Source organism: Curcuma longa, chromosome 20 (genome assembly GCF_044706935.1).
Source record: "Curcuma longa cultivar G26 ecotype Majalengka, Jawa Barat chromosome 20, ITB_CL_G26_1.1, whole genome shotgun sequence".
Taxonomy (NCBI): domain Eukaryota; kingdom Viridiplantae; phylum Streptophyta; class Magnoliopsida; order Zingiberales; family Zingiberaceae; genus Curcuma; species Curcuma longa.
In genome coordinates this window covers 6247761-6261417 of record NC_133880.1, presented here as the reverse complement: position 1 = coordinate 6261417, position 13657 = coordinate 6247761, and the positions used below count along the sequence as shown (strand labels likewise).

Here is a 13657-nt window from a genome sequence, read left to right as displayed (position 1 = left end):
TCCTTACATTGCTCAATCCGACAACTGCTAACCCTGGCAACCGTCCTATCTGATATAAGCTGACCCGATAGAAACTGATCTAACAGAAGGCAATCCAAGAGAAACCGACCTAATGCGCATCTAACCTATTAAAAGAGCTCGGCCACGGATACACCGAGGAGTCAGCCGATCTGATGTCAAATTGAATCATATAATATAAATAATATCTTATAATATAAAATCATGAGTCACGTCGACGTACGAAGAGATTAGATCATTGAAGTTCTGCACATAAAATTCCTCAAGATCAAACTTTACTAGAAAAGCTTATACCTCAGTGGATAAATGAAGGGGAAAGAAAGAAGATGCCAATCTTAAATCAGCCACAAGCTAAGTGTTCCAATTAATCTGCATTTTAGTTTGCTAATTAATTTGTTCGGTAGATGTTGATTCACAATAAGATAAAATTATAAATGTAATGTAAGAGCTGGAATGAGCAATATAATGCTATCATTACGACTTGTCCTTTGGAATTTAGATGACTAATTAACATGGAGTTTGCAACTCGATCGCTATACTGAAACATGGTTACAATTATTTGCACGACTGTAGATCTTCGCTTTCGACAGTTATCATTTATGCATGCCTATTGGACTTGCATAAATATATAGATTTTCATCCTGGATTACAATTTACAGACACTATTTGCATGCCTTGACTAAATAAATATCTTCGAAGAGAAACACATGAAACGGGCTACATTTCAACATGAAATTTAATTCAATGGAATTGTGTTTTATGTGACGAGGAGCAGGTGAGAGATTATAAAATTTTGGACTTCAGCTACAATACATGAGAGATTCAGCGACAAACCTATGTCTGCGTTCAGATCATAAAACCTAAAAGATGATACAAACACACACAATGTAAAAAATATGCACCAACTTGCTAAATCGATGCTGATAAACTGAAACTAATGAACTACTGGTTGTTTTGTTTCAACAATAACTAGGGTACACCGGCCAGCATAAGATCCATTAAACTATATAACAGACCTCATATAGTTGGAACCTATGCTATGCTCTTGTTGTAGGATATAGCTGACTGTCACCTGGACCCTCGCCCACGTCCTCTTCCTCTCCTTACCCTAACTGCTGTTCTTTTCTTTGGGTTTCTACTGCTAGGCTGAGCTTCGACAAGGGCACGTTCAATTGACTTCATTGTTGTGCCATTCTGCGATTTAGTGTTGGTATTGTCCATTCTCTGGACAGCTGGTGGATCGACACTCAGAGGCGCATAAGTTGTTATTTCAGGTGTGACTTCACCATTGATACATTGGGTAGAACTCTTGTTTACCAGGCATATAGGTTGTGGATTGTGATTTGACTCTGAGGAGACACTGAAGAAAACAGATCAAGCAATTAGATTAAGAAAATTATGAAGAAGAGAGAGCACCAGGAATGTATTCTCGTCTGGATTTACCCATTGGTGGATAACTCGTTATTTGCCAATCCTTCTGTTCCACGCAGAGGATGAGGAATCATGTTGAGTGGCTGTAACTCTGTCACACACAGTGCATATTGTTTTAAGAAATATTCAATACAATGTGTAGGTACTAAAGCAATCATGCATAAACAAAACCACAATAAAAATGGGGCATCTAAAGTGCAGGAGTAGCATCTTTGGCACAATTTTTTTTTTTTGCCCGACTTAATTCCTTGACATTTTACTGACAATATTGGATAGATACCAATATCTAACATTAACAGTTGATGTAAGTTGTCATCATCACTGCCAGCTACTGAAATAGAAATCCAAGTAATGAAACAGAATGGTATGTGTCAAGGTATTGCCAGATCACAATGCAACAAAAGAATTGAGTACTGAAATTTTAGCTCTAATTTTCTTTTGTATTACTAAAAAAAAGCAGAGAACTTGAAACCTGAATCTAGGTCCAATTCTGTAGAATTATTGGCCTGGACTATCCAAAAAGCAGTTTCAATTGCGCTAGAAGTGTGAAAAATATTCTCGGGATTGGTAGCATCATCGGCATCACTGACATTAAGAAGAAAAAAGATCATGATAGTTAGTGGTCAGTAAAGCATACATAACTAAGTTGTGCTAACAAATCAAACCATAAACCATACACAATCAAGAACTATTGAGTGATTTTGATTATGGCACCATATCAACAATGTCGATAAAAACTCTTGTTTTGATAGAATCAGAAATTTTCATGAAAAGGAGTGAGCACATTTCATGGAACCATTCAACAAGTGGGGTAGGCTTCTTATCGATGATAAAATGTGCACTACCTATTTCCCAATAGATTTTGATTTCACCTGCATTTTGTCAAGGCCGGTTGCAATTCTTAGCTAGCATTCTGCAGCAGCAGAAACAAACGAATTGTCTATTCAATCATCATATAGGTTCTCATTCTACAGATGGCTTGCAAGATTATACCATTGCTCAGTCCCTTTAACTTAACCACCCAAATGAAGAAATCATTACATAACCAGGGTGTCTGCAGAGCAGGTGGTTTCCACCACAATACAATAGAAAATTGTGCTAGTTTATTAGATTTGATTTATCTTTCACATCAGGCTGCAACAATGTAGCTCAACTTGTAAATTTCACTTCCAAGAGATCCTTCAAAGGTTCAGATTTCGAGCCTCGGTACTACTTTTCACACAAAAGAATTCTTAAAGTTTCATATTACCAAATTTGAATCCTATGTCCATCATAACCACTTGAAGAGCTTAAGAGAGCTTACATAGACTAATATGGCCTTAGTCCGTGATAGGAATATACTGAGGTACCTATCACCTTAAAATAGAACACAAAAACTTTATAATGAAACTAGTAAAACTTGAGATGCATGATATAACCACGCATAAACTTACCCATCTGGCATCTCAATAACTTTTTCAATATGAGGCAGGGGGTCTCTGGAATCTCCTGAATTTAAACAAAATTATATATTTATAAATTAAAAGCTGCGACTCGCTGTCCTCGTGGAAAAATAAATGTTTCTTCAACTAAGAAATTACCACCAGGCACCATTGATGTTGAAGCAGAAATAAAAGATTCACGGGGAACATCATTCTCAACAATGCCTTCTTGCCCAGTTAATAAAGGATTGCTGACCTGACAACAGAAGATTTTTATAGTGTCGAATACCACTATTATGTTAAAATATGTAACTATAACACAAGATATGAAACAAGAACAGAGAATACTGAAAACAGGAAAATCAAGTATCATGCTTAGTAAAAACAAAAATAACCTTGTTACCTTATTTGAATCCAAACAAATAGGCAAATTAAGATCAGTAGGTCCATCTGATACAGTGGATTCTATTTTGTTTGGTGGTACCACTGACGTCCTAAGTGTTTTCTTCTGCTCTGAAGTAAAGGTTGTGGGAGTGGATTTATCTGCTAGTGGTTGTGTCATCTGATCGGCATTGAAAGTTCTATCAAAGGAGTAATTAACATCCTTGGAACAATGACCTTCAACATGCTCGGTTAAGGATTTAGCAGGAGCATTGAAATTTTCTGCAGATGGTAAAGAAGATGAAACTTGCATTGTTCTTAAAAAATCATGATTCCCAACTGCTTCTGATGAGATCTTTGAAATTTTTCTTTGAATTAATTCCCGGGAATCAATTTGTTTGAAGGAATAGTTCTCCAACTGACCATCTACCAAACGGGGTTTCTTATTATCAGTATTATCTGGGCTTTTCCGTGACCTCACTGAGAGATACTTTCTCTTAAATTCCTGCACAGGGGCATCATATAGTTGGACAGAAACAAACAAACATCAGTTTGGTATAAGAAACAACAACAATATGTCTTGAATCCAAACTATCTGGGAACATTCTTAAACTGCATAGGTAGAGAAATCTGTGGCATGTAATTGCAACAAAATTTGACTCTAAATAAAATCACATCATCATGTAGTTGTGTTATTCAAAAGGGTCTGTGCCATCAACATAAGCAGTAAATGTGATTATACAGTTGTACATTATCTACTTTCAGTTGTGTAATCACCTATATTCTAATATTTTACCTTGAACGATGGCAAAGAATTGCTATTTGTTGCATGGTTGCTTCTCTCAGGGAAAAGATTCACCCTTCTGTCCATAGTAGATGTTAGAGTACTATTATCAAAGCTTGGAGACTGCCAAGGAGGAAGGTTTTGCATATATGATTTAGCCAAATCCACTGGTGAGACATCACCAGGAAGATCCTGTAGAATGCATGAGCAGAAAGAAACTTCATGATAAGACTCTCATGCCATGAACTGTGAAGATTTATTCAAAGTGAATAGCAACACCTAATTTTTTGGAGGATAAAACAGATTACTCAGACACCTCTATGGAAATGGAGGTTCTTTATTTGTAATAAACATGTCATAAGCATAATGAACTTCCAGACACAAAATTCACAGATATCAAAGGTAAAAATGTGCCCTATACCACACTTATAATTTCTCACACCAGGAGGGATAGAGACATATGTTCTTATGAAAAAAGATTAGTGAATCCAAACCCAAAAAAAGTAAGTGGCAAGATCCATCATGTGATAACCTAGTAAAAGACACTAAAACATAAATACTTGAATAAGGAAACACACTAAACAGTATGAGACATGATTTTTTAAAAATTAAATAAAATAAACAAAAATTTTGACAAGTGGCTGACAACAAAACATTGGCAACACAGGTTGACTAGGCTGGATTGACCCAGGAACAGATGGTTAATCCTGGTCACAACCCAGGGGTGGAGTTTAAAAACATTGGCTTTTAGAGCTGCACCAAGAATGGGAAACAATCAGTGTTTAACTATGTTGGTTTTGAATAGATATGGTAGCAGTGATGAAGAGATAGTAATTCTCATAATTATTTCATGTAAATGAAGAATTAAAAGCAAAGCCAATTGAGAGAGAAGACTGTAAAAGAGAAATGATGCTGCAAAATAGTTTTCAGAAGCTAGTAATTTAAAAGAAAGCCTTACATGATGAAGCATATCAGTATTCAAAGTGCAAGGTCCAAGAGCAGGATCAACTTTGGAGTTCGATGTCAGCTTCTTCTCCTCCAACCATTTCTTGGCTTCCATAACAGCTGGGTTGTGAACATCAGGTGTACTAAAGGCAGGAGTCTTAGGAGAAGGATCACCAGGAGAGAACGGAAATGGTCCAGGTAGATCAGGACTCTGCTTCAAATATAGCCAGGGTCCAGAAGAATCAACACTGTTGCCAAGATCCCTGTTTGCTAATGGTGAATCAACCACTCGAGATTGTAATAACTTAGTCAGTCTTTCGCATTCATCCCTGGAAGCAGAAGTAGAATATCAGGGTTCAGCTAAGCATTACAAGCTCCCAAATAAAGCACAAGTTTGATTATAGTATAGTGCAATCTGTTAAATGCATTTTTTAAAAAGAAGAGCATCAAAAATTCCTTGGATAACACAGACAGGAGAAGGTGATGTTTTTGTTGAAATTGTTCAAAGAAAGTGATTCTATCGTCGAGGCGACTTCAATAATTATGTAACAGTATGCTGGAAGCATAAAAGAGTACACATGACTAAGAATGAAATAACTTGTTGCTATTACAATAGTGGTATAAATAAATCCTAGCATAAAAATGTAAAGACAATTTTGTTGACATAGATAATGATAAAGGATACTCCAATATTGATGCCAACCATTTTAACATAAACTGAAAATGCTACTCGAAGTCCAGTATATTTTTGCATCTATTTCCTTATTTTACTTTAGTTTTTTATTTAGATAATCACTTTTAGGGATATAAGGGGAACTTTCTAAATTATGAAGCCTTTTGATGATTCAAGATATTCATGATAACAAGGACAAGTTTGGAAGCTGTTTTCCTTTCTAACTTTCCATCAAATGTTTTTCAGGTGTGGGGTGGTCTACAAATAATTAAGCAAAAGTACTTTCCTTTTGAGAAAAAGAATCAAAGAGTATGCCAAATGGTGCTTCATGCAAGAGATATTTAACAAATGCTTAAATAATGAATTACACGGATATAATTTAGAAAGCACATTTATCATCATCATCATTGTGCATCATGTTATCGTAACTATTTAGGTCGCACACATTGATCTTATCCCTTTACTTAGCTCTTTGCAAGAACAACTTCACAAGTTCAAGTAAATTAAATTACTTTTTAATATTTTAACTAGAGTTTTCTTTGGTCCTATTCCCTCCTACCTTTCACTTTACTCAATCCAGCTCGTGTAGCCATACGATATGTTGATTGCCTTCTTCAACTATGTTTATATTATCATAATTAGAGCTACACCTAATTATTCTCAATAATAGTACTTTTTATTATTTTTTAAACCAACACATCCATCTTAACATTTTTATCTCAAATATATTAATTTTCTAAGATGTTGTTTCTTAACAGCCTAAAATCAGATCCATAAAGCATGGTGGGTGGTACCACACACTCAAAAAAATTTCCTTAAGCCAAAGAGAGACGGCAATCACATTAGACTCCAAAAGTTCCTCTCTTTTAATCACCCATTTGTTTTCCTATTAATTATATTGTCATCAATGTATACTGCCTGTTGAGAAATAAAATATATCTAAAAGTCCTACTTGCAGAAATTTCATGTCCAGCCATCTAACTATTTCATCAATTTTTACTCATTATTGAAACTATATTTCGTATATTCAACTTAGTTCTACTAAAGTTTTTCTCCTCAAATAAGTTTATGAGATACCCAATTATAATAGCATACTCTATGGTTTATGTAAGATATAACGAGTGAGTTTGTTTAATAATAAAATAGAAAAAAAGAAATAAAAGCTAAACTTTGTTGTAAACCTGCAATTACAAGGAAGTCATTCATCACACTCGCAATCACACTTATCATGAATAACTACATTACTATACATGAGTTTTATCAAATCATTATAAATTCTTGATATTTCTTCCTTCTCTAAAAGTCACTGGAATAATTATCTAGGGGCAATGCATAAGATATTTCTAAAGTAATAACAATCATGCCCAAATCCTTCTCTTACCTTATATTTCTCATTAATTGTCAAATCAAATAAATAACATCAAGACCAGTAAATAAATAAATAACATCTGTAGTTCATCTTCTAGACATGAATTCAAATTATGTGTGTGTGTGTGTGTGTATTCTCCCTCTTAGATTTGCATGTTACATATACAGTATGTTAACAGTTCTAATTACAAATAAAAATTAACTATTATTAGCATCTTTTTATCATATGTTAAAAGCCAGATCATTTCCTAGTCTGTGACTCCATAGAAAATTTTACATCCACACAAAATGAATTAGATGCGAGTGAAAAGAAAAAAATATATGCAAATGTGCTATGTGCATAAGAAGGAAGTCTTCCAAGGATATCACAATACCAACAAACCTACAGCGGAAAAAAAAGAAGATATTTTCAGCTACCTTGAGAAAGTCTCCTGCGAGAGCAACTTCTCAATGGCAAGTTTGGTTTCACTTATTGGAACAATTGCAAGTGATCCCTCCACGCGGTCAGCAACCACATCTGGATTATCCAATCCCTGACATATAGAAACAACTACTTCCTCTTTTACTAAGAAAAATTTAAACTAGAACTTTGTAGAAAAATGGAGAACTAATGGATTCTGAAGGCATAAGAATCAGAACAATATTGTGAAAAATCAAGTGAATTCAACATCTGTAAAAATTCTCATGATTTTCAGTCCACATAAGCTGATAAACTGATAACATTTATATTCAAATGCAAATGGGACTCTAATGCAATTACTTGATTGGGTCCAGTTAGCATTTTAGGTGCACCAACATTCTCGTCTTCATCTGCAAAGACAAAAAAATCAGATAACTTTTTGCACAAATCAAAACCACGTTACAGGCACAAGGAGATTCATGCAAGACTATCTGACTGACATATCCTTTACAAGCAAAACATGCAGGAAAGTCAAGAAAATACAAATAATAGACAGATATTTTGTTCTTTTAGTAATAAGATAATTAAGTTTACTGAGGCCAGCATGTCCTCTTAATGTTCCTACTAAGCAAGACCCTTTAGTTTTCCCTTGTTTCCTTGCCCTCTAGTACCACTACCTCAATAAAAGAGCGGTCCAATGCACAAAACTCCTGCCAATGTGGAGTCCTAAAGAAGAGTTGAGCCACATTATATCTATTATACACAGCCTTACCACTACCTTAATAAAGGAACAAATTTGGAACAGTAACAGAGTTGCTCGTTCAACCAAAAGATTTCAGATTTTACTTGTAGTATTGTCTATGTATTGAGGCAATCATGAGATATGTACTAGTTGCTATTACATTAGATAACAATGATAAGAAAATGTAAGACAGTTGATTTACAAACAGTTGAACATTCTCAGTGGCCAATCAAGGTCAAGGGAATCTAGTGTCAAATTCAGTTGACTAGAGTCAACATGCACGAGTCAACCAGAGTCAAATTCAAATCAATGATCAAAGACTATTCGAGTTTACAATTTGGCTGTAACTAAATCAAACTTAAGATCAATCAATAGATACATTTCCTTGGATAATTATTAAATCAAAGCAAATTGACTAGCACTTGGAATCAAGCTAAACCAATTCAACATTTATTTTGGATTCACCAATTTGATGTGAGATGAAACAAACATCGACTATCATATCCAGTTATTACTACTAAGACTGCCTCTGAAATTTAGTGCCCTTAGGCAAAAAGATATAGAATCGTTGTATGGTTATTCATACTTCAGAATCAAACTAATCTAATTCAACATTTATTTTGGATTCACCAATTTGACAACTACTATTTTAGTTATCACTACTAACAGCTTCTAAAGATTGGTACCCCTTAGGCTAAAGAGAAGTTCTATAAAATTGTTGTGATGTTAATCATATTTTAAAGATCAGAATGTGCCAAGTTAATTGAAAAATAATACTTATAAAAAAAAATTAATGTAGCTGAGATGTTATTGCTAAGATGATTTGTGAAATTACCAGAAAATAATTTCAAAAACACAACTATCCCAAGAATTATGCATAGCACTAATAGATGATAAACTGAGAGAAAATGAATTTAGATATTATGGGCATGATCAAAGGCGATCACAAATTAATTGATTCCAGTTAAAGGTGTAACTCATAAAGGTAGTGAAAGACCATATTCAACTTTAGTTAAGGTAATTAAAGTAGATTAAGAGTTTTAAATATCACTAGTCATATAGTTTTGCATAGAATTCCATTTAGGACCTACGATTAAGCATGCAAAAGAACAACATTTTAAATATAGGAAAATGCTACATGTAGAGTGAACTTGAATATCCCTACTTACTGCAAATGAGCCTGTAGACACAAAGTACTAATAAATAACATTTCAATGATGTCGCAAAAGCCTATGGCTCTTGATAATTTCCGATCAAGATTTCTCAAAAAGCATATGTAGGCAGTACACACTCAACCCACTTTATATCACATATATGATACGCAGGGGCATCTATGAAGGCTTATACAGTCAGTATTAAAACATTAAAAATATTTATATTGATATCTAAAGTATTTAAAACATGTGAAACATTGTTTAAGTTTAAGATTTACATATTACAAGCTACTAAATAGATAGCTTAGGGTTTTAAGTAAATTTCCATTAGTTTATACTAGTTTAAATGAACCAAATAAAGTTTTTAATTGCATTATGTAGACTGCATACACCCCATGTAATAATGTGGTCCCTATCGAAATCTGCCTAAGCAGCTGCTTATGGCGACAGCTTTTTACAATTCTGATAATATATTTGAGTAATAAAAATGTTGAATAGAAAAAAAAAAAGGAATAGACTTGTACAACATTAAGGACACTCCACTAAGACATAAGCATAGGAGAAAAATATCAGGGATGATCTTTAGTTATCAAAAGGTAACGTTGCATAAAGTGACCCTTCCAAGCACATCAATGTGTAGTGAGCACAGCTGTTTTCATGGAAAGACATGCAAATAAACCTAGGTGGGGCTACGATTTAAGAAAGTAGGAAGCAAATAAAATGTACTCACAATGTTTTGAGTGGATATTCTCTAAGAGTACAATAAGTTGCAGATTTAACATAAAAATGTTCCTACTACATCTAGTGTAACTACAATTCCTATTATAATCATTGCTATGATAATAAAATAGTTGTTCTTAATATAGAAGCACAGATAAAAGTGATTAAAGTTTGGGTCACTTAATCTAACTCAAAAATGGCATCAGAAGTGGTTTCTGGTCTAAATTCTGCACGTTAAATACCCTCAGCTAATCTACGTGTTGATCTTGGGCCATGAAGAAGAGTGTTATAAATGCAAAATTGCATATAGGGCACGTTCTAAATTGGTTAAATTTTTGTGGTTAGGTTAGTCATGTAACCAAATTTAGTGGTTCACATTACTCCAATCCATTTAAACCATGTTCAAATGGGGACAAGAAGAATTTAAGGAAATGCATGATTGCACTAGAAAGAGCGTCAAAATCATGGAACAGTATCTCCTTCCTAAAACTGTGTCGAGTACTAGATACCTAATAGTAGAAATCAAAGACAGCTACATCAGTCGCATATGCAGAAAAGAGAAAGACAAACTGCGGGATGCAACATTAGCAATCTCCTCATAAGGAGGGAAAAGTCAGAAACAACTCACCGGATCGAGGGCTGCGGTCTTGGTCCGAGGAGTAATCCGAAGAGGAGGAGGAGGAATAGGAAGCGGAAGACTCGGTGGAGCTGCTGTCAGAGCGGAAAACGGAAGAGATGAGCTTCCCGGCGCCGGAGACGAGACCAAGGAGCCAACTAGGGCTCCCAGCGGGAGGTGGCGGCGCCGGGAGAGCGAGCGGGGGAGGTCTCGCGTACGGGGAGGCCAGGATCGCCCGGCCTCCTCTCCGGTCGCGGAGGGTCTTCCCGCCCGATCCGCCCTCCTCCGGCGCCGCGCGGCGAGCCCTAAACTGGGATGCCATGACGGAGGGAAACGGAGAGACGGCAGAGCAACGATCGGAGAGCGAAGTGCAGAGCGGTGCTCGATTGATTTGGAGGAATTGGAGCAAAGAAGAAAAAGAATGAAAGTGGTTAAATCGCCATGGAAATCTACCGCAGAGAGAGAGAGAGAGAGAGAGAGAGAGAAATGAAATGAAAGGAATTAAGAACAGCCAGCGGAATCTTTAGTTCTTTACCCCTTCTAATTTTAGCTATTTATCGAAGGGCCGAAACAAAAATCAAAAAATGGATTTTCCATTTTTCTTCTGCTTTGTTTAAAGAGTATAACAGCGACCGATAACGGAACATAGTGGCTGAACGATACAATCACGCGACGGCGATACGGCTCATCCGTTATATGGAAGATGAGATCACGTGAATGCGTAAGGATGTTTTTGAAACCATATGAAATATTATTTAGTACATTTTTTGCAAATAAAAATTTGTTAATGCAGGATTTATGTGATCGGTGTAATTTGTGAAAATTAAGGTTATATCAGAAGGAAATACGGAAACTATGTACCAGCAAATAAGATAGGTGTATGTATGTAGAACCAAAGATTTATCTCAATAGTCAATGTTATACAAAAGAATTAGAAAAGACCATGCAAATAAGCAATCAATTTAAAAGCCATCTCCACACACGTCGCTTCACAACTTCAATGAATGATATTTCAGCACAGTATTCGGAAAGTATGGGAAGAAACCTTACACAGTATTCAGAACTCAGCTTCAAGAACTACAAAGCAACAGAGGGCTCGGTGACAGAAAACCAGCTTCGAAACATTACTAATGTGATGGGCTGCATCACAACAATATAGGTATTCGATTTTATCAGATGCAGAGTGTTAGTACGTGCTAATTATAAACTCGGTAACTTCACAGCTGGTACAAAAACTAGCAAACAGATGATGCAGATCATGTCAACTTCAGAAAACTTAGATAGCATCATAATAAATTCAGAGTAGAAAACCGAATTCAACAGGTCAGTACCTAGCAAATAATTGAAGGTAAAAGTCTTTGCCACTACTTCATGCTTTAAGAATAAGCTTCTGTTTTTTTTCTTCTTTGTATAGGAGCAGCCATAAAGCCGTAATCTTGTGTAGTTAATACATCTCCTAGGTACCCTTTATCATGAACATACAATCTCACTGTCCGAAAGCTTCAAGACCTTTGTTTACCTAATAAAACCTCTACTAAAAATAAACCCACCATGGACAACTTAAATGCTCTAAGCATACTTTCTTAGTCAATAGTTTGATAACCAAGTCTCTTACAAAATAGCAGAGTTCTCTCCCAGAAGGGCAGACCTTAGATATATGCCCGACATTTCCACACAAGAAGCAATCAAATTCACCCTTTGAGGTATGAGATGCCTGACTCTGAGCCTGCTACGAAGGTCACGATGATCAGTAAACTATCATCTGATCCACTCTAGATTTCTTACTCTGACGAGGAGACTCCCTTAAAGTTCTCTGGCTTTCTGACTGACCTTTATCAGGCTAATATTGCAAGCTTCAAGATCATTGTCTGATCCTAAAAACTCATCAAATGTATCTGGGTAATACTTCTTGTGGAAGAAGTCTCAAAAAGTTGGCAATGGAATAGCTAGTTGTTCATCTCTCAGAATGCGGTCCATTGTACCCTACCAGGATCAACCAAAGTTTTTCATTCAAAAGTTTCATCCAAAGATGCTTACCTATAAATGTGTATCATGTAATTTCTAGATTTGCACTTCAATAGTTATTTGTATCTGCATAGAAAAAAATAAAATACATGATTAGAAACACTGCTCGCCATGTCAATTAACCAAAACAGATAAGCTACATGAGAAAAAAAACAAAGATGATATGAAAAACTAACCTTTATTAAGATGTCCAGGGAACATGATATCAAAACTTTTCCCTAAAATATCAAATGACATGGCTGCCTGAATTTTGTGACTAAGCTTTCGTGTGCACTCTAAATTAATAAATTCTAACACCTAAAGAAATAGAAAAAAATGAAGTTACATATAAAAATAATAATGTTTTGGCGAAACAACATTCTTTTACAGTAAAAAAAAAGAAAGAAAAGCAGAACAAATAGGAAAACCAAAATTTATCTAATTCAAATACGTCAACAAACAAAACCAAAAATGAAGAGAGTATAAACACCTCAATCTATGTTGCCATCACAATATACACATGCATTTCCATGTGAAACACAAGAATCAAACATACAAGAAAACAAGAAAAAAAGAGCAAAAGGAAAGTGCAAGAGGAAGGCAGAATTCCATGCATTATCTACTAAACACCCAACCTTGGAGACATCATGCTTCACCTAAAAACAAGATAATTCGTTTTTGCAATTAGTGTCCACTAAAACAACAAATGGACTAATTCGGTGATGATAGATGGCATAGATTCTGCTGCAACTGTATAATTATTGTACAGTTACACGTCCCAACATTAAATTTGTAATTATTATCTAGGAATATGGTGAACATTATATTTAGGAATCATGATACAAATGGCCACTAATTAGTGTGTATAAGGAATGATGAAGAATTTCATCAAGTTAAGCCATCGAACTTTTGCAACGCATCTTTCTTAGAATTCAAATATGGCATTGATTTTTATAATAAAAAAACTTACAAGCAAGTAAGTTTGCATAGGCTAGGATGA

General features: G+C 35.2%; 1 protein-coding gene across 1 annotated transcript; it reads right to left on the bottom strand.

The window, feature by feature from the left end:
• Positions 1-742: 742 nt before the first annotated feature.
• On the bottom strand, positions 743-11044 carry LOC141813447 (uncharacterized). Its single transcript, XM_074701413.1, has 11 exons — positions 10666-11044; positions 7782-7831; positions 7439-7554; positions 4994-5309; positions 4048-4227; positions 3274-3756; positions 3030-3126; positions 2883-2937; positions 1922-2034; positions 1462-1540; positions 743-1378 (listed from the first exon to the last, which is right to left on the bottom strand). Exons 1-11 carry the CDS (start codon positions 10973-10975, stop codon positions 1087-1089), a joined length of 2091 nt encoding a protein of 696 aa, XP_074557514.1. The 5' UTR covers positions 10976-11044; the 3' UTR covers positions 743-1086.
• Positions 11045-13657: the final 2613 nt, after the last annotated feature.

Excerpts from the sequence above, each read along its gene's own strand:
- LOC141813447 (XM_074701413.1), bottom strand. The coding sequence starts at position 10,975 with ATGGCATCCCAGTTTAGGGCTCGCCGCGCGGCGCCGGAGGAGGGCGGA. Across the intron at positions 5,310-7,438 it reads TCGCAGGAGACTTTCTCAAG|GGATGAATGCGAAAGACTGA; the intron begins GTAGCTGAAAAT and ends TTCTGCTTCCAG. Across the intron at positions 2,938-3,029 it reads AACATCAATGGTGCCTGGTG|GAGATTCCAGAGACCCCCTG; the intron begins GTAATTTCTTAG and ends GTTTAAATTCAG.